The sequence below is a fragment of the Macaca thibetana genome, chromosome 14, assembly GCF_024542745.1.
Source record: "Macaca thibetana thibetana isolate TM-01 chromosome 14, ASM2454274v1, whole genome shotgun sequence".
In the NCBI taxonomy this organism is placed as follows: Eukaryota; Metazoa; Chordata; class Mammalia; order Primates; family Cercopithecidae; genus Macaca; species Macaca thibetana.
In genome coordinates this window covers 97807487-97829780 of record NC_065591.1, presented here as the reverse complement: position 1 = coordinate 97829780, position 22294 = coordinate 97807487, and the positions used below count along the sequence as shown (strand labels likewise).

General features: G+C 35.5%; 1 protein-coding gene across 14 annotated transcripts in view; it reads right to left on the bottom strand.

Annotated features, from left to right (window-relative positions):
- GRIA4 (glutamate ionotropic receptor AMPA type subunit 4) overlaps nucleotides 1–22294 on the bottom strand; it is a 373574-nt gene that overhangs the window by 73509 nt on the left and 277771 nt on the right. For all 14 annotated transcript variants that reach the window (XR_007719405.1, XR_007719406.1, XM_050758797.1 and 11 more), the window contains 4 exons: nucleotides 21838–21891; nucleotides 11114–11272; nucleotides 5956–6123; nucleotides 4588–4692 (listed from right to left, as the gene is read on the bottom strand). Coding sequence is in view for 12 of the 14 variants with exons in the window: in XM_050758797.1 (XP_050614754.1) it covers nucleotides 4588–4692; nucleotides 5956–6123; nucleotides 11114–11272; nucleotides 21838–21891 (486 nt within the window). In the remaining 2 variants the exon portion in view is untranslated. The remainder of the gene's footprint in view (nucleotides 1–4587; nucleotides 4693–5955; nucleotides 6124–11113; nucleotides 11273–21837; nucleotides 21892–22294) is intronic.

The window sequence follows — 22294 nt, the reverse complement described above, 5'->3', positions numbered from 1 at the left end:
ATATACATAGCAAGTATGGAGTAGGGACAATTATTATCCACATTTTAGAGATGAGGATTCATTTTAGAAGGCTAAAGAAATTACACAAAGTTACACTTTAGTAAGGCCAGAATTCAAAACTCAGGTCTCTATGACACCAAGTCTACATGCTTTGCTGTTATGCTACACGACCTCCCAAAATGGGTGTTCATTTACTGCTTGACAAATTTCTTTCTTGAATTTCTTGATTCAGTTGATAAAACTCATGTCTCCAATAAAATGTATGCATTTGCTCACTGGTCTGTATTCACTATTCTAATGTTTTGGAAGTCTCACTTGCTTAATTCAGGTTTCTCAACTGCCATGTTAGTATTTATGAGCATATTAAAATAGAGTAAGCATTAATATGTCAGAAAGAGGCACTAGATTATTCACAAGTGTTGCATATATAATTCAATAACAAAACAGATGGAGAAAAAGACTTTTTATTAACATGGCTTGCTACACTTCTTATTTTGATCCAAAATTAGAAGTTCAGCAAGTTTTTTCAATAGTCTATGTGAATCAATTTCTGGTTGACATTTATTAATAATTATATGATAATTTTAATTTAAAACAAGTATATATTTGAGACCCACCCTCTCCTCAATTCTTATGTGTACTTAAGTCAGTTGATTCTTGTTAACTCTCCTTTCCATATGAAGTTATATGACATGAAAAGGGGTTTTACAGTTTAGCACTCCATTAAAATGCACCCATCCTGAAGAGCTCATCAGCCAATTTTCAGGAGAGACAATTTTTCTTTATGAATGAGTCCCATAACAGAAAGAATCACAGATCTGGGATACATTTTTGGAGAGTACCTAGATATTGGCAAGACCTTGACATTTTGCATTTAAAAACTAAACCATGGGTTTGCAGTTATTCCCCTTTTAAAGACAAATATTTGATTCAGAAGTGCTGGAAAATTAAAATAAAAAGCAAACTTTAATTTTTTGCCTTATATCTACATGCAATTCTGGTTAAAAAAAAGAGAAAGTCATATTTTGTGATATGGGACCAATTAACGCTAGATTTCATGTGGACCATGGGCTTATTTAGAACTAAGTCTACACAAGGGGTCAGTTCCTAAAGGGATTCTAAAGTTTGCACCCAGACCTCACAGAAGATGGAATTTCTCTCTCCAGTCTTCATAGCATTTTGCATTTTATTAAGAACTTTTCCCATGACTGATTTCATTTAACAGGGAAATGGATATTTTTCCTATAGACAAAAAGTGGGTGAAAAGTCATTTTGTAATGCTAGAGCAAAAATATGGAAGCATTTAAATCACTAAATTGATAAAGGATGTCAGAAAAATATTAATCTTCTTTGAACTCCTAAAGGTGATTTGTATGCAAATGTAATTATACTAAGATATGTGAGAAAATATGTCTGTATTTAGGATGGTCTTGGCCTAGAACAGAGAGAAGATAGGAACTGAGCGGCTGTGAGGAACTCCTATTCTACTCAAAGTTGGTTCCTTGGAGAGCTGCTTTGACTAGACCTGCCCTGAAAAATCTGGCCTAATTCCCACATCGGCCCTAAATCCCTATAGGCAATGGGACTGATGACGTTTCAAGATCTTGAAACCTGAGTCAAGATCTTGAGTGATGCTCTAGAGCTGCAGGAATTTTAGTTTCTACTGAAGCTCCACCTCTTTCTAACTGAGCATCTCTGAGCAGGTAACTTAGTTTATTTGAATCTTACTTTTCGATAGGAGAAAAAATATGTATCTTATTTTTAGGTTGTCATGAGGATTGAATAAAAAAATGCACATCAATTTTCCATTACAGTGTCTGGCATATAATGTGCTCTCAATAAATAAAATTTTTGCAATTAAAGATTTCTGAAACCATGCAACTCTGCAGCATTCCCTCTGCAGCCCTGGATGGGGGTCACTGGAGTGATAAGAAGATTCCACTATACTTAGGAGCTGGGACTTCAGAAAGAGCTTTGTGGCTTCTGCTTAATGAGACTCTCAATCAGTTTTCCTGTTGCAGAAGTCAGACAAACTGATGGGTTGACTCTCTGATCTGTTTTCAAAGATAGCTCCCTTGCTGGCAAGTGTTCAATTTACAAGAATGATTGTTCACTTCTCAGACATATTGCCTAGTTTCACCAGCATAGTGTCTCTCATGGTAGCTCATTTTTAAGTTTAATATTCCTGACACAATGCCCGAGTTGATCATTGCCACGGAAAAACGAAGATAGATGAGTCTACACCATTTTATACTGCCTATTTCTTTTAGGAGCCTTAGATGAATGTCAGCTGGGTGTGAAGATGTACTGTTCATCACTCTCCCAACTTATTCCTTAAGTTTCTCTTTGAAAAGTCTTAATTTTTGTTGCCATCATGGTTCAATAGGCTATGAAAAGATTCAGTACTATGAATAGCCCACTTCATATTACTTCTAGTTAGCACCAGCTTTCTTTTTCCACTATTCTTTCTCTTATAGAGAATGATTTGATGTTCTGCACTTAAAGTTTTGTAAAATAAGTAATTGTCATTTGCATTTTAAAAGATTCTGTTTAAATCGCAAATTTTGCAAGGTCTGGTGTATGGCAAGGAGGTGAGTCAGTCTTACCTTTGTCCACCTGTTAGCATTTAGCATTGTCCACCTGTTAACATTTTCAGAGGCCTGTGGAATATCCTATCTGCTCCCCAGCTAGCAGAGGATCTCTGCTTAAAGCTTGCCTCTTTTTTGTTGCTGGCTGTGTGCTGTAGAGTGAGCTCTTCTTAACGTCTCCTTCCCTTGCTTCAGTCAATCTCCTTAGAAAAGCCCGCCCTGAGGTGCAGCTGGGCCCCCCGGCTGCTGTCCATCTCCTGCCACTCCTGATCTGGATCAGGTAGGCTCCAGTTTACCATGTGTTAGCTGGCAGCCTCCACACAGGCTATGCCATTAAGAAGATGGAAATCTAGAGATGGTTTTCATGGCAGCTGCAAACTTCTCACAGATAGAGAAGCACACCCATATCGTAGTCTGAGGCAAAATGCAATTAGGAAAGCCTTTGCTATTTTCCATGTATCACCTTAACTTTAACGGTCCTGCCTCCAAGCCTTTCTTCAGGTTGTTGCCCCTTCCATTTCATCCTTCCAAACTCTAACATCCTGGCAATTTAAAATCCCACCCCCCCATACAGCCTTCCTTTATTTGTTTTCCTCCAGCAGGAAATCATCTCTTCCTATGTAGATCAGTAAGGGAGAAAATACTAAGAGTTAAATATGTTTTCTCACTTACGGGCTTTGGATAAGATAACTCATTGGGCCATAATTTTGTCATTTATTAAAAAGAGAAATACTACTACTCAAATTATAGGTTTGTCATGAGGATGGAATCATGCAAAGCACCAAGTCCAGTGCTTAGGACACAGCAGGCATTTCATAAGTTGCAGTTATCATTATTACATAAAAGCATGAAAATATATTTTGGAAATTTTTTTAAACAGCCAAATACCGCTTTTAGATAAGGTTAACTTGAGTGTCTGTTTCCCTGAACATCCTAGTTCCTAGATAACAGGAATGTTAAAAATTACATGAGCCGGGCGCGGTGGCTCAAGCCTGTAATCCCAGCACTTTGGGAGGCCGAGACGGGCGGATCACGAGGTCAGGAGATCGAGACCATCCTGGCTAACATGGTGAAACCCCGTCTCTACTAAAAATACAAAAAACTAGCCGGGCGAGGTGGCGGGCGCCTGTAGTCCCAGCTACTCGGGAGGCTGAGGCAGGAGAATGGCGTAAACCCGGGAGGCGGAGCTTGCAGTGAGCTGAGATCCGGCCACTGCACTCCAGCCTGGGCGACAAAGCGAGACTCCGTCTCAAAAAAAAAAAAAAAAAAAAAAAAAAAAAAAAAAAAAAAAAAAAAAAATTACATGAGTTAGCTACAAAACACTTATAACCAATTACTGTGGTGGGGCTGTATGGTTGCACTGTATAAAGTACCTCTTGAATGCTGGGAACACTGCTGCTATATCTACTCACATCTTACCACTAGCAGAATTATCTTCCCAAATCCAGGAACCTAGCACCAGCACCTTCCTGAACAACTTAGATGTTTCTTTCCCTCTCAGCCTAACAATAATCTTGCCATCCATCTTCTTTCTCTTTTGCTCATTGAAATTTATCTAGTTGATTACTTCAAGAACACCCAGCCTATTCTAAATATGTTCACCCATTAGAAGTAATTTTTTGGTACTTGCTCTAATAATTTCGTAAATGACTACCTTGAGGTGCTTATGTCTCTTTACTGTTTCACGTTCTGTTCTGCAGAGCCAATTTTGTTTTGTGGGATTCCTTTTGCTAACCCCACCCAAAATATTGCATCCATTTTGGATAAGGGATATAAACAGTGTATAAATTAGTTTGTTTCAGCTTGGGCATACTACTAAATATCAATTACATGACACACACATTTATCTCAGCATTGATTATAAAGACAGTACTAAAGTATTTGTAAGTACTCACAAAAAAGGGAAATGTCCAGCCATCTTTCTTCTATATGCCTTTAAAATGTTACATACAAACTAAGTAAACACAGAATTCTGTTTTTCAGTTTGATTGTGGCTCACCTTTCTAGGTCCTGTGCTTTTCAGCTCAAACACATCCATTGTGTAATTGACTCTACGTCCATAGTGGTCAAACTGAACATTCCCTGTCAGCCCTTGAATTCGAACCTAAGTGAAAAAGAAAACCACATGTGTTCACTTGCAATTTCACTTATAGGAATTTCAACTTCATCTGCTGGGCTTACAACTACTTAAAAAAGTGGAACTATAAACTATAAACAACTAACTGAAATGCCATTAGGTATTTGACCTATTGGGGTAGAATCTGAAAGAGGAATATCAAAGGGATATATAAGCAATTTTGCTATACCCCTGGAAGAGGAATATGTTTTATTTGTTTTTAATATTATAAAGTTTCCATTCTTACTAGAAGAATCCTCCCTCAATTATAAAGTATTTTTATAGGAATCACAATTTTTTTTATGGTTACTTTTCAGTTTTATTTGTATATCCACAAAATGGATTAAATAACCCTGATACATATGCCAGATCATATTCTCACCTTGCTAATATTAAAATTAAGATATAAGAAGCAAAAACATATAAAGACATTTTTGAAAGTATTGAAATATATTTTATTCCAAATTCCCTTTTAATTTGCTTTTACCTATGTTTTGAACCTGTGACATTTCAGAACATTTAAAATGTAACATTAAATATGTATATATTACCTTAATTATTTGAACAAATAGTGTTGGTGTAATTATAAAAGACTGAAATAAACTGACTACTTAATCCAAAGTTACAAAGCAATTTGAAGATCTCCAGAGGTAGTCATTATTTCTGGTTCTGGAATGTCCTGGGACCCAGGTGGACTTATACTTCCTGAACCCCTTGTGGTTCAGGAAGTGGCTTATACTTCCTGAACCCTAGCTAACCTTGTGGTTAGCTAGGCCCATGTGACTCTTTCTGACATGTGAGTTGTAAATAGGCAGGACAGGTGATATTATTAAGCCACAGAATTTAATTGCCAGTTTGAAATGTGCCCCCAACTATCCATTTCCCTTTGCAGAATTCAAGATGGTAACTGCTCTGCCAGTCTATGTCCTCAAGTGACTACAATTAGCCAAGTGCCCCTGCTAATCTAGCATATGTCTGAGTAAGCAAAGCTCCTTTGTTGTTTTAAGTCACTGAGATTTGGGTTATTACAGAAACTTAAGCTAGCTTATCCTGACTATGCATCCACATAAAATGTAAACAGCAAAATTCTACCTTGTATTTTATCTAGAAATGTCCCAAAAATGATGGCTTGATATATTTGAGTAGCAATTGTAATATGTATTTGTGCTTGGATAAATTAGTCTGTTTTTTGAACATTCAACTAAAAGAAGACCATGAAATGAATTGAACTTAAATAAAATTGTGAGTTACCTGTTTGAGTGTCCTCTCCATGTCAATTCCCTGGCCCCATGGAGCAGCGGGATTTGCTAGACAATCCCCAGCATTTCCTCTCCTTGAGATATCAATTTTCTGCCTCCTAAGACTTCGGAAAGTTTCAGCCATCACAAGGACTCCATCATAAGTCAGAGCAGAGGTGTACTAACCAAATGAAAATGAATATAATGGTAAATGTTAAAATCTTATCGAGTGCTAGAAATGGTCTGGGGTCTTTGTAAGTTTATGACATAAAGCACTATTCTATCTGAAGGATGGTTAAATTACTGATAATTAATTGACTCTAGCTTCAGAAATTTCTATTCTTGCTTTAATATAAAGCCTGTATACCAGATCTTATCATCCTGACTCAAAAAGGAGAAAAACCATTCTGAAAAATAGAAATTCTAATAAAACAGTTTTCCATCAGTTGGTAGAAGAAAGATCCCTAGGCAAGGTCTTTCTGTTGTGTACCAGTACAAATAGGTAACGTATCAAAGGCTAATGCAGCTGTGTAATCTGCCTTGTAGTCAGTTTCTGTGCTTGAGCCCCAGGAGGGCTGGGCCTCTTAATCTTTTCCTCCTCTAAAATGCCTAGCAAGGTTCCCTGAGATTTAATATAAGTTCATGGACTTGAAGTATATATCTTTGTTTATTCTCCCAGAAGAATGAGTGGAATTGTTTATTGTTATTCAGAAATATGATGCCAGAAATAACATCTACTTATTCAACAAATGTGTATGCATCAGTGACTGTGCTAAATAGGAATGAATATTGCCACACTACACCCAATGAAGGTGCACAGGAAGGCAAAGTCATTTTGTTAAGTTTTCGATATAACCTGGGATCAAAGTGGAGATGTGAAGGATAGACCATCTGCTTCTGTCTGAGAAAAGAGTGAGCTCCCCTCCACCTCTGAGAAAAGATTATTAAGGTTAGGAGAAAAAGTGAGGAAAGGTTGAGATAAAAATGTAATTTTCTAAATATAAAAATAAATCAACATGGGATCGCTTTTGGCAGACATTTATTGGAAAATTCCTGAACACATGGAAATGGGGCACAATTTTCTGGAAGCATGACAGATCTACTTATTCAGCAAATGTGTATGTACTAGTCACTGTGCTAAATAGTGTCAACTACTAACTACTTATCATGACAAAAACTACATTGTCTCCTTTAGAAATTCCATATGGTCAGTTCCTTATAATTAACACCTTCTATGCCTGTATGAGCAGTAGGTTTGTGCTGTAGGAAGTGGAGGATGATCCCCTTGATTTTGTGCTTTCAAATGAAGAAAAATCATTTGAAATTCCATTTGTAGAAAGTAAACTTAGGGCCGGGCATGGTGGCTCGCACCTGTAATCCTAGCAGTTTGGGAAGTTGAGGTGGGTGGATTACTTGAGTCTAGGAGTTCGAGAGCAGCTTGGGCAACATGGCCAAACCCCATCCCTACAAAAACCGCAAATCATTAGCCAGACGTGGTTGTGTGCACCTGTAGTCCCAGCTACTTGGGAGGCTGAGGTGGGAGGAGGATTGCTTGAGCCCAGGAAGTCAAGGCTACAGTGAGCTGTGATCGTGTCACTGCACTCCAGCCAGAGTGACAGAGAAAGAGCCTGTCTCAGAAAAAAATAAAAGAAAAGAAAGTAAACTTAGGCAACATGGGCATGAGACACAGCAGCCACCATTACAGGGAAGAGAAAAACTAAAACATGGATAAAATAAGGAGCATTAATTCTAACAAAGAACTGTTCAATAGTATAGGATATAACTCTTGTATTAGAAGGATTTAAAAGAACCATGTAAATTTCCTATATATTCCTCCAGGACTTGACAAAACAAGCTTCTGGAGACACATGCTTGTCTGTCTCATGAAGAGACATGCCCTTCACAATTATTGGGATGGGGTAGCTGAGAAAAACTAAGGTGTTTAAGCAAGGTACTACACCAAAAATGAATGTGCCTCCTCCCCTGCCTGACCCAACACATCTTTGAATAGAGAAAGTCATCAAATCATCTTTTTTTGTTAAGGCAAGAAAATAACAATGAGAAATAAAATGAATCTTGCTTAAGTCGCAAAGGGCAAGAGAAAAGTGCAATGCTAGTACTTGAGGACCAAAGGAGGAAAAAATAAAAATATTGTTGCTTTTTCAAGAGGAAGAAAGAAGCTGAGAAGAGATGGCACCAAAAAGCAAACACACTTGCTGTGTTTTAAAAAGTGCATTCATTTTTATGAAATATGTGAACCAGAAAAAAGAGCAGGTATCACACAGAGTGGTGAGAGTAAAGGAGACATTCAGCCAGAGTGGCAAAGACCTGGGATTTGACAGGTCATAGAGCTGACAGATGGAAAGAAGCAGTAGTTTAAATCAGTTTTACCTTTTCAAAGGATGTAATTCTTTTCTATGTGTCTCACTGTGCTACAATCCAGGGAACCACAATTACGGGCAGATAACTTCTAGGTGGCACCTAGAAAATTCTTACTAATCATTTCATTTTTAGGCAGGGTAAATAGTGCCCTATAGTTATTTACTGCTCTATAAGTGATTAGAATGATGAAATGATTTCATTTACTAAGATTTATAGATAACAAGACAGAATTGGGCAGAATCATGGTGCAGTAGAAAAAGTATGGGATTAGAGAAGAAAGAACTGGGATGAATTTTAATTCTGTGACTCATAGGTTTATGGGAATGTGAAGCACATTTTCTTGGCTATAGAGTATAAAACAGAGCAAAATGAAATGAAACAAGATAATAGTGACTCTCTATTATGGTTATTATGAGGATGAAATTTCATATCATATCTGAGAGCTCTTTGAAAAATGTACCAGACTCTAGCTAGGAATCATGAAGACTACAAAGATGAGTATTTGATGGTTACTGCCCCAGAGAGTTTATAGGAGTGAAACAGTAAGTGTGCAAATAATTATATTAAATCCCTGATGCGAACTGCCCAATGAAATACTATGGAGAGTACAGGCAGGAAGGAATCACATTTACCAAAAAAAAAAAAAGATTTCATAGGGAAAGTGGAATTTGAGATAAAGCCTTAGAAGGTGGTTGGATTTCGACAGGTAGACATGGTGGTGGAGGACTTTTGAGGTAAAAGCATGTGCACAGGGAGTGATAAAGGGTGAGGAAATGCAGGGGCAGCTCACATTAGCTGGAGCATCAGAAAGGGGGTAGAGGTTCATGCAACTGTAAAGTCTTGATTGGCCTATAAAATGGAAGACCTTGATTCCAGGAGATTTTTTTAAAGCAGGGAAGTGACAAGATCAGAAGTCATGCTTTTAATCTTGGTTGAAAAATCGAACACTTAAGAGTACAATTTAATTAATTATAATCAATCCTCATTATTTGTGGATTCTAAATTTTCAAATTTTCCTCCTTGCTAATATTTATTTGCGACTCTTAGATCGATACTTATGACACTTTTGTGGTTATTTGTGGAACTGTATAGAGTGGTGAAAAATTTGAGTAACTAACACACAAGGTCCCAGCTGTGGCAGCACAAGGAAACACTGTTTCCTTGTTTCTACTCTCGTACTGTAAACAAGTGTCCTTTTTGTGTTCTATTTAGTGCCATGTTTTCTGCAGTTTTGTGCTTTTTGCTGATGATTTCACTGTTTAACATGGCCCAAAAGCATAGTGTTGACATGCTGTTTAGTGTTCCCAAGTGCAAGGAGGCCGTGATGTGCCTTATGGAGAAAATGTGCATGTTAAATAAGCTTCATTCAGGCATGAGCCACAGTGCAGTTGGCCAGGAGTTCAATGTCCATGAACCAACAATACATTAAATAAGGTTTCTTTAAACAGAAACACCCATAAAACAAGGTTATGTACTGAATAGTTGACAAGAAGTTTGTAACCAGAGGCTAGCAGAACTTAACCCTATATTACCCCTGGGAGCAATAGTTCTATATTTACTTATTCAGTATTTAAAGAGACTTTATAGAATATAACTACTGTGAATAATGAGAATTAATTGTACTGCATTTATTTATTAAATGGCTGCTGAATGCCTAGCATCATGCCAAGAGTTGTGAATGATGAGACGATTATATAACAGAGGCCAAAGCTATAGCATAGACGAGTCTAGTTGGATATAATCAAATAGGAGACATTAAAATAATTATATCCTGTGTATCCCATGAATCTGGTCCCTGACTCAAGGACTGCCAACTAACATATCAATTTAATAATTTGCATGTATTTATCTGTAAAATCAAAGGATTGGACAACCGTGCTTGACACATAGTGGACATCCATTTAATGTTCTGTTTTGAAATTCTGTGATTTTATAAGGCAGTGAAGATGGTATGCTGAGCTGGCAAAATTCCAGTATTTCTGAGAAGAAATTAACATAGCCACTATGAAATATTATAATTAGAAAATAGAAGCAGAGCTAAGACCTTTTAGCCTTAGATCGTGTTTTTCCTAGGCTTGAATTTCCAAATTACATATAAAACTTTTTACTGGAATACACTGTTAGTAATAGATTAACAAATGTTGATGATGGTGCCTTATTAGGTAGGGGCTCAAACCACTAAGTTGGAGTTTAAGAAACATTATGCCATAATTTAACATGAGGTCTAAGAAAGTCATCTATCTGTTTAGTTTGATCAAATATGCTTATGATCAGAAATTTACCAACCTTTTCTGAGCAAATATTAATAGCATACTTTCACAATATCAGTCAGAAAACAATGAAAACAACCAGATTTTTCACTGTTAATTAGAAAGAGAACTTTTGCAGAAGCTTGTATATTTTACATTTCTGCTAATTTCCTAATTTGCCTACTCATTGTAAATCACTTCATGAAGATTTCTGTGTGAAAGAAAAGTTACAGATGCTCTTTCACATTTGAAGTATTTAGTTAGCAATTAAAAAATATATATAATTCTGCAAGAAAATTCATATGTATAGTACTGTAATAATAATAGTAAAGTGCTTGAGCTAATGTCTAGCAACTCTACTCTTAAATACAGAAATTTAGAAATTATTAAGTGCATGTGCAAGGCAGTTATAAAGACAAAATGCTTTTTTCCCATGCCATACTATGTTTGGCAAAATTTTACTGGAAAATCCGTATAATAAACTTTCCATCTTAAATTTTGAAACTATCAGTAATACAGTAGATAAAAATAAACAAATACCTTTGGAGGAGTCTCAGATCCTGGATACTCTCTCTGATCTAGTTTCTTCCAGCGATCCATTAGTTTGATTACCATAGGTGTATTAAAATCTACCAACTGGAATCCAGTAACATTGGCTCCACCATGTATAAACCTCTCAAGAGAAATGTCCTTGAATCCCTATAAAAATTGATACAAAGATTGTTAAATTTAGTTTATTATACATGGCAGCTCTTCAATAGTAACATAAATTAATGGCCTATACAGATTAAAATATTTTAAATAAAGCAATGGCTAAAAATGTGGAAAATGATAAAGAAGATGTGGAAAATCTAACTATATCTATTTAGCTGTTAAATTCTGTAATTCAAAATCCAATAAATAAGACAAAGATATGTTTTTATTTCAGTCCAAATCAAGTATTTCTTGAATGCCTCTGATTGCCTTTTATGAAGTATAAAGGGGGATAAAGGAGATAAATATGATTGCATCAAAAAATCTCCTGTTTCTCACTAACTCATTCTATGAAACTAGTATCATACTGATACCAACATTTGGCAAGGACACAACAAAAACGAAAACTACAAGCCAGCATCCCTTATGAACACAGATATAAAAATCATCAACAAAATACTGCACACCAAATCCAGCAGCACATCAAAAAGATAACTCACTGTGATCAAGTAGGTTTTATTCCAGGGATGCAAGGATGGTTTAACATATGCAAAGCAATAAATGTGATTCACCAAATAAACAGAATTAAAAACAAAAACCATACGATCCTCCCAACAGATACATAAAAAAGCATTTGATAAAATGCAACACACCTTCATGATAAAAATCCTCAAAAAACTAGGCATCAAAAGAACATATCTCAAAATAATTAAAACCATCTATGACAAACCCACAGCAAATATAATTCTGACAGGGCAAAAGCTTGAAGCATTATTCCTAATAACTGGAACAAGACAAGGATGTCCACTCTCACGACTTGCATTTAACATAGTACTTCCAATCTTAGCCAGAACAATCAGGAAAGAGAAAAAAAGGCATTCAAATAGGAAAAAGAGAAAGTCAAATTATCTCTATTCACTAATGACATCATCGTATACCTAGAAAATCCTAAAGACTCCTCCAGAAGACTACCATGTCTGATAAACAACTGCAGTAAAGTTTCAAGATACAAAATTAATGCCTCCAAATCAGTTGTATTTCTATAGCCAATAACACTGAAGCTGAGAACCAAATCAAGAACTCAATCTTATTTAAAATTGCCACACACACACACACACACACACACAATATCCAGGAATGCATTTAACCAAGAAGGTTAGAGACCTCTACAAGGAAAACTACCAAACACTGATGAAATAAATAATAGATGACACATAAAAATGGAAAAACATCCCATGCTCACGGATAGGAAGAATAAATGTCATTAAAATGATTACATTGCCCAAAACAATCTACAAATTCAATGCAATTCCTATCAAATTACCAATATTATTTCTTGCAGAATTAGAAAGAACAATTCTAATATTCATATGGAACTAATAAAAAGCTTGAATAGCCAAAGCCATCTTAAGCAAAAAGAACAAAGCCAGAGGCATCACATTATCTGACTTAAGACTATACTATAAGGCTATAGTAACCATAACAGCATGGTTTTTGTACAAAAATAGACACATAGATCAATGGAACACAATAAAGAAACCAGAAATAAAGTCACATACCTACAACCAACTGATCTTTGACAATGTTAAGAAAAATAAACAAGGGGAAAGGATACTCTATTCAATAAATAATGTTGGGGAAACTGACTGGCCCTATGCAGAAGACTGGACTCCTACTTTTCACCATATACAAAAATTAAGATAGATTAAAGACCACATAAGATGTGAAAATACAAAAATCCTACAAGAAAACCTGGGAAAAACTCTTCTGGATATTGGCCTAGACAAAGAATTTATGACTAGGACCTCAAAAGCAAATAAAAAAACAAAAATAGACTAATGGGACCTAATTAAACTAAAGAGCTTGTGCACAGCAAAAGAAACAATCAACAGAGTAAATAGCCAACCTACAGAATGAGAGAAAATATTTGCAAACTATGCATCTGACAAAGTACTAATACTCAGAATCTATAAGGAACTTAAATCAACAAATAAAAACCAAATAACCTCATTTAAAAAAAAGCAAAGGGCATGAACATATACTTCCCAAAAGACAACATACAAATAGCCAGCAAACGTGAAAAAATGCTCAACATCACTAACATCAGAGAAAAAATTAAAACCACAATGAAATGCCATCTCACACCAGTCAGAATGGCTATTATTTAAAACTCAAAAAATAACAGATGCTGGTGAGGATGCGGAGAAAAGGGAAAACAGAAAAACTGCAACTGTTGGTGAGAATTTGAATTAGTACAACCCCTATGGAAAACAGGATGGAGATTTCTCAAAGAACTAAAAATAGAACTAACATTTGACCTAGCAATCCCACCACTAGGTATATACCCAAGGGGAAATAAATCATTTTGTCAAAAAGACACCAGCACTCATATGTTTATTGCAGCAGTATTCACAATAGCAAAGTCATGGAATCAGACTTAGTGTCCTGAGAAATGGTAGTCCAAGGGACGAAAGCAAGATAGGCCATTCATGGACTTCTGTGTGGCAGGAAAAAAGATGGTGACCACCAGATGGAGCGAAGAAGCGGGGAGGTAAGGATGCTATCCCTTCTTGCCTAGAGGTAGTTGTAAAGGATTCAAAAATCTGGACAATTATTTATTTATTTATTTGTTTGTTTGTTTGTTTGTTTTTCTCTCTCTCTATCCCTCCCTCCTTCCTTCCGTCTCATCTATCATATCTATTGTCTACACATTTTCTATTATTTATCTATCCGTGTATGTATGTATGTATCTATATCTGTCCATTATCTATCATCTATCTATTATCCATCACCTGTCTACCAATTATCTGTCATTTATCTATCTTCCATCTATATTATCTACTCATTTATCATCTTTGTTTTATACCTGACTCCCTACAAAGTGTAAACCAGACAATAGCAAGAAGAGAACAAAAAGCATATTAAGGAAGTGAATGAATGAAGCCATAGGTATTAGCTCAGAGAAAAGTAAATCACACACACACACACACACACACACACACACACACACACACGCATGAAACTTGTAGCTTTTGTAATTGCTTTCTTTTTGTTTTCTCTTAGTATTTAGTAAAGGTTCTTTTGAAAATATGAATATGCTTCAATTTGCTGAGAGAATGAAGGGAAAGTGTTTTGTCCATTTTTTGGTGGGAATAAAATGTGTAGCAATAATCCTGCAGTTAGAGTAAGAAGTAATGAGGACTTGGAGTTGCTTGTCTTTCTGAATGCACCTTAGCTATGGTTTTGGAGTCTTCAGATTGTTTCTTTCCTTTCCTCTTCCCTCCCCCCCTTCCTCCTCCTTCTCCTCCTCTTTTTCTTTTATAATGAAGTAGATTGTCTTCCCAACCAACATATATGCATTGCTGTTTGGCTATCTAAGAAAAAATATATCAGTCTACTGGCAACTGAGCAAAATTGCTGTCAAAGAGGCCCAGGTATATGAGCTAACAGCTATTATATGCTGATCTTATTATATGCCAGGTATTGTGCTAAGCACATTACACAGATTATGGATCTAGTTTAGTTTTCATAACAAGGTTATGAGATAGATCCTATTATTAGCCTTATCCTATAGATATGAAAACAGGCTCGGGGGGTGAAGAAAAACTATTCGAAGCCATCCAGCAAATGTATGGTAGAGCTAAGATTTCAGTCATACAAACCACCTCTTGAGTTTGTCTTTTTCACTTTATACTCCTGCATATTCTTACACAGAGGTGTTTTAAATTTTATTATCATAGTATCTATAGGAAAGGCAGTGTGATACTGTAACCCCTGGAAAAGCCCACACTTTGAATTCCACTTCTGTTACTTTCTAACCTTATACCTTCCACATTCAAAATGAGAATGAGAATGCTATGATATCCAGCACATCTGGTTTGAATTCAGTAAATGATCACTATTATCAATTAAGTCACTCAACAAATATTTATTTCATGCCTATTATATGCCCGCTAATTTGACAGTTCATCAGTTACATTCTCATTTTGTTGATAAAGAAGCTAGACACCAGAAAGTAAGCCTATGTTTCTGAAATGGGAAAAACACTGTCCATCAATCTCCAGCTAGTAAAATGTCAGTTGAACATTTGTTTGCTTCTATCAGAGTATAGGGCAGACCCACAGGCAGGCAAATGATTCCAATGTTTTCTAAAAGCCACAGTAATTCAACTATTGCATTAGCTGCTAATTGACGACATTATTATTTTCTTTCAACCATGGCTGAAATAGAAGGTCTGCCAAACCTTCTTTCATAGCGTTATCCACAGCTGCAGGATAAAGAGGCAAAGCTGCAGCCTTCAGAAAAATCATCTGATGTAAAGTCTGGCTGATAAATAATAGTTCACATTTCTCAGAGTCCATCCTGTTCTTATGCTGAAGGTAAAGGAAAAAATTGCCATGTCTGATTATAAACCCTTTTCAGTTATGCTTTGAATGAATGGTGGGTGACTCAGTTAATTTCAGCTATGTCTGTTTTGCGCACAGGCAATATTTTTCCTTTCATATATTTTCTTACAATTTCATATAGAAAATTGATAGGATCTAGACTGTGAAGCAGTTTTCTCAGAAACATTTATTTTAGTGGCCATTTTGATTTCAGTTTCTATCCGAAGAATATAGTGGAACTGAGAGTTCCTGGGCAACATTGTAATAAAATTATTCACTCCATAGTCAGGAGGAAATCAGTAGTTAAGTGACTAAGTAAATAATGTCCCTGAGGGCAGGGGGAGATGAAGGGAAAGGCTTTCTATTTGTTAAAATGGGCTACTACTTTGCTTGGATTTCACAATGGTTAATTACCCCTCTCTAGAGTAACATCCAACTTGGTTTTTCTTTAATTTCTATTTGTAGTTCATACATCTTTTGGGGGAAAATAAAATGTTTAAAATTATAGGTATCAGATATCCTGATGACTATGTAAATTTACAAGTCTATCATCTTATCACTGTTTAATAAATGCTCAATCTTTAAGTTTTACTTAATTTAGGTAACATTTCTGCTGTATTTTGCATTTCAGGTTCATAGGTTGACTAAATCATATGAGATAGCTGCGGTGCAATTAATGGAAGGAACGTCAAATAGAATGGGGGAAATTGCTCCCTTACCATGTTGTAAAAATTGGTTAGTTAAGAAATTGACTTAAAGTATGTACTTTCCATGTGCATGTAGATAGATGGTAGAGTCAGACATGCTTAATGCAGAAAAGTTAAAAAACGGGAAGTGCAAAAGTAAAACAATGTCGCCAAGTTGATGGAATCTTAACTAGGGTCACTACACTTCAATAAAAACGTGCTAGACTGCAAATTCTGGGAAGCATGTCTACTCTCCATTCTGAAACTAACCAAACACCTAAATGTAAACAAGTCACTTTGCTTTCTGTATCCTAATGTTTAATTTCCTTTATGTTCTGAATGAGGCCTGAATGGTGTATGTGTGTGAGATGGTGGAGGATAGGTAAGAAACAGGTTCAGTTCATCTTTCATTATATATATCCAGAACATTTTGTAATTTTATATCTTTTTAATGATTGAGCCAGGTGTTCTCCTAGATGTAAATTAAATAATACTTTATAAAATAAAAAAATCTAAATGAGAACAAGATTCTAAGAATTTGTCTTGCAAATGGGACAAATGTCAACTGTTCCTTGTTGCTATTGGTAGCCATATTTAAATTATTTGACTGCTAGAGGAGTGAATATCAATACAGAGCAATGTGTTTAATGCTAGGTCCCCCGATGGGTGCTGTGGGAGATGCTTAAGTAAATGGTCACTTGGTGGCATTATTCCCTAAGTTGTTTATTTATTTGTGTATTTATTCTTTGCAATCAGACAGGCCAGAGCTTCAAACTTTTCTTTGAGAATTCAGATCTGTGAGATCCTGGCTAAATTACACTGAACCTCATTTTTCTATCAAAAATCTTTTTTAAGGCCAAATTAAAGCAATTATAATAACAAAAACAATTACAATAACATAAACTGGGTGCTAGAGGATAAGCAGGAGTTCAACAGATAAAGAATAGGGATAAGGACTCTTTTATAAGGTTAAAGAAAGAGACATTATTCCTGCCTTCAGTGAACTTGCAGTGTGCTAATGTTTTATTTGCAGTTGTGCCATGGGATGTTGGACAGTACCTGGTACAGAGGGGGTATAAAATCATAATTTGATAAATGAAAAAACAAGAATAAGTTCTATACTATGAGTACACAGGTACTCAGGGTAGTCTGAGAACCCAGAGAAGAGACTATCAAAGTGGATATTTAGGGATAGCTTTCCAGAAGTGACTGTAACCACTGACTGGGATTGGATGGGGTAAACACCTCCTGATAGAGATAACAACCTAAACAAAGCTGGGAAAAGGAAAGCTGCATTAGGTGCCTGGGAATTAGTTTGATCTGAAGAAGGGATAGTTGTGGGGTGGAGTGGGAAAGACTGGGGTCAAGTAGGGACAAAATCTTAAAGGGCTTTGTGCATTAAGTTCAAGAGTGCAAATCCTTTTTCCTAAAATATTTAAGTAGAGCAGTGCTTAGGTTTTGAATGCTTACTCTGGAAGATGGTGGTAAAAACTGGGGCAATGACTCAGAGTTGGCACAATATGTCATTTGGAGAGACATTCAAACTCTGAGGAGAAGTGAGACACGTATTAGCAAGTAAGTTTGGAAAACCCATGGGGAATCAGGTCATGAAAAATATGATGTCTTTTACTGCATTTGCAGCCTGAGGCCAATAAAAAATTTAAGCAAACAATATCATCATACTTGTCTTTAAAAAATAACCGGCAGCTAAATGAAAGAAGAACTAGGAAAGAGTAAGTCTAGGGGCAAAGTAGGGAAGCAATTTTCTTACATGAATCTCTAAGAAACAGACTAGGATAAACCAACTGACAGATAAGGGTTTCCTGCCTCTACTTCTCTGGGAAATTTTTGGAACAGAATTTAATCTATTGCGATATAATACGCTTTCACCAGTACCTCTAGATGATGGGTTTAATAAAACATACATGCACCCACATACAAATCCCATATAGGACATAGAAAAGAAAAAAGAATAGCAGCAATCTTTCATTTCTAACAAGTTTTACTCACACTTAATATCCAATTGTTAAATATAGTGGCAGAGATAAACACAGAAAAATTTCAAGAATCAGGGCAGGGCATGCCCATTCAATTAGATATCAGGCATAGCTCATACTATTCAGATGATGTTAGCTCCCTGTGGACCCTCTTGGACCTTCTGCAGGTTCAGGCTTGAGTATTAAGGGAAAGGATTTCTACTTTTTTTGGCCTGGTTGGAGGTGAGACGCCAGCACACTGCAATAGCTCCAAAAGCTAAGATCAGAGGGGCATAGAATACATAAATGTATTCTCATTTTATCAGGATAGAATGATGAAGGAGATTGAATGGCTGTTAATTGAAGAAGAAAAGTTCAACTTATAATGACAAGACAATTTAAAATAATGCCAGAGAGCATTCACAACCTATTTGTATCCTTATTTACAAATAAATTGCCTATTATTTTGTTTAAGTACGTGAAATCTGCTTTCTGCATTTCAGCCAAAGAATTTAAAGACCATTAGGAAGCCAGTGTTTTGGTGACATTCCTTACTTTGTTTCTTGGTTTAAAAGATTATCATTTTTAAAGAATCTAAAGAACACCTATATTTAAACTCAGTTTCTCCAGAGAGTTAACCTTGTTTTTATTATTATTATTATTATTATTATTGTACTTTAAGTTCTAGGGTACATGTGGATAACGTGCAGGTTTGTTACATATGTATACTTGTGCCATGTTGGCGTGCTGCACCCATCAACTCGTCATTTACATCAGGTATAACTCCCAATGCAATCCCTCCCCCCTCCCCCCTCCCCATGATAGGCCCCGGTGTATGATGTTCCCCTTCCCGAGTCCAAGTGATCTCATTGTTCAAATAAGGGAGGTCCTTGACTTTTACAAAAATGCATGTTTGTGAATTCATGACCCAATTTCATGCATCACATATTGATGTCTGCTAAATTTCATTCTTCTTTTTTTGGTAAATATGGGTTGGACTTCATACCTTCTGCTTTTATATTCTACATTGTGACTATAGAATATTTTAAATATTCCAGAATATTTGTAACCACCCAATCACAAGTAAGAATTGTTATTGTAGACATCAGTTTTTACTAATACTGTTAAATCACCCTTGATGAGTTGGTTTAAGTCTAACAGTTCTCCATTAATTGTAAATTGTAATTGTAAATTATCAATGAAATGTTTTCTTGGTTTAATTTTTAGAATATATATTGCTAATATATAGACATACAACAAACTGTTATATTCACCTTGCATTCTACAACCCTGCGGAACTTATTAGTTCTACAAATATATTTTGATTCCTTAGTATTTTTATATACATATAATCTTCTTTCTTTTCAATCTGGATGCCTTTTATTTATTTATTTTACCTAAATATCTGTAATAGAACCTTCAATACAGTGTTCAATGGAAGTGGTGAGAGGGGACACTCTTATCTTGTTCCTGATTTTAGGGGAAAATCATTCAGTCTTTCAACCTTAAGTATGATGTTGATGTCATCTTTCATTTTGATTCTGGATTAACTTCACATTTGAGAATCTTATGCACATAGCTCTCAAAAATAGTTGTTGATTGGCTCAATGAAATAAAAACTACTCTAGTGTTATAAGTAAGAGTCCTTTAGGGACAAATGAATAAGTCAATCTAATCCATATTAATACACTATATTATAATGTATGTCCATGGCAGTCACTGATCTGATCATGTATTACAAAGATATCAACCACATATAATAAAACTTGCTGATTTTTAGTGAAAGTGATGGTTCTAGTCCCTACTGCAAACAAAAATGGTTTTCTACTTCATATACTGGAACTCTAGATAACTTAAATACACTGCCATCTCCCAGGGCTGTTTATGATATCCTTTGGAGTGTTACAAATATTAATTCATTCCATCTTGTACTGATTTATTTATTTTAACTGCCCATGTCAACAACTCATTTCTGGAATGATAGTCTACATATTGATTTTTTTCCCCTCAATTCTATTGTTTGTAAGAATAGATGACAAAACCTCCTATTTGCTATAAAAGTCATTAGAGTCTCATTGTACAATTTACTGTACTTACAGATATCTCATAATCCTAAGTTTTTTATCTTATAGTAATTAATATCAGAATACATTTGTCTTAAATTTTATATTTTTATAAAAAATAGTGAAACACTCTACTAAAATGGCCTACTAAAAACAATGAAAAAGATAAGTCAAAATTTCTCAGTATTTTCATGATAATCCATTAAGTCGCAAGATTATACTTTATCTAAGAAGCACAATATAATAATGGTTCACCGTATATTGCTGTATTTTAATATCTCAGATCCACAACCAAACCCAGTTCACTAAAGACTGAAAACTCCTGTCTCAAAGTGGGACAGTCCACTTGCCATAGGGAAAGAATGGGTAGATCTGAATCTCTTTTGCATCCTTCAGTTTCTTTCCTGTTTAAGCGCAAGATAGTCATAAAAAATAAAAAGGGCTGGACGCAGTGGCTCATGCCTGTAATCCCAGGACTTTGGGAGGCTGAGGCGGGAGTATCACGAGGTCAGGAGATCGAGACCATCCTGGCTAACATGGTGAAACCCCGTCTCTACTAAAAATACAAAAAATTAGCCGGGCGTGGTGGCAGGTGTCTGTAGTCCCAGCTACTCTGGGAGGCTGAGGCAGGAGAATGGCTTGAACCTGGGAGGCGCAGCTTGCAGTGGGCTGAGATTGCGCCACTGCACTACAGCCTGGGCGACAGAGCAAGACTCCGTCTCAAAAAAAAAAAAAAAAAAGTGTCATAAAAATGGAAAGAGGAGAAAACATCCTTAACTTCTCCAGTGTAAATCACTTTGGGAATCAGGCCCTTAGGGCAAATGGTCCTTTATAATAAAGCAAGAGAGGATGGACCGCTCCATGTACAATCTACCTCCTACACTGCATGGTTAACAAGACGTATTCAATGAGCCTTGCCAAGATATCTAAAAGGATTTCTCTCAGGCCTTTAAGAATTTCATAAAAATGAATGTGCCTTGCTTGTTAGCCATTTGTATATGACATGTGAAAAGTTGACATAATTTTTAAAAATTTGCATTACTCTCATTTAAAAGATTTGCTTATATAGCCATTATATACAGTTATTCTTAAAATTAGAGAACATAGCTGTTAGTTTAGATCATTCTTGTAATATCCAAATATTGGCTATCTTTATCTATAAAGTAGCATTTATCATTTAGACAGAGAAAATTATTTAATTTGACAAGTGGTATCGTAGCAAAATAACCATTATTATTTCTTTTAAAGGTCTCTTTAGCAGATACCAAGCTAATCTGCATAAAATTATATTGAATTCTACTTATGAAATTTAATAATCATTATAATAAAATATCACATGTGTTATTAAAAGCTTAGTAAGTAATGTAGTCTATTTATTGAAGCATTATTTTAAGGCACAGTTAAAATAATCTTGTGTGCTTGAGCAATTCTTACGAAAAGTAGAAAATAAGAAGTTCTTACCAAGTTTGCAATGATATAATGGTAGCCTTTAACATGCTTTCCAACACTTACAATCTGTGAAGATATAAGAAAAAAAGAGAAAAATGAATTTTAACTCACTGAAATATTATTTAAAAATATTAACTATTTTAGCATAATTCCATGTAGAATCATCATGGGAAAATGATAGGTTTTTAAAAAATAAAAGTCACGTATTCTAGTTAGAAGAATTGATAAGCCATATTCAAAATAAGTGGTGAAAAGTACCACTTTTATTTAAATCACATTCTATCAACCTCGTTCAGGAAATGTTATAATCTCCTTAAAAAGAATGACAATGCTATGAACCAACATTTACGTATGTTTCTCATGAGAATGCATCAACGTAGAAACTTAACATGATTTTCATCCGAAGTATTTAGACGTACTTCACTTATTGATAATTTATAAAAACAGAAGATAGGCTGCTCGGTGTCTT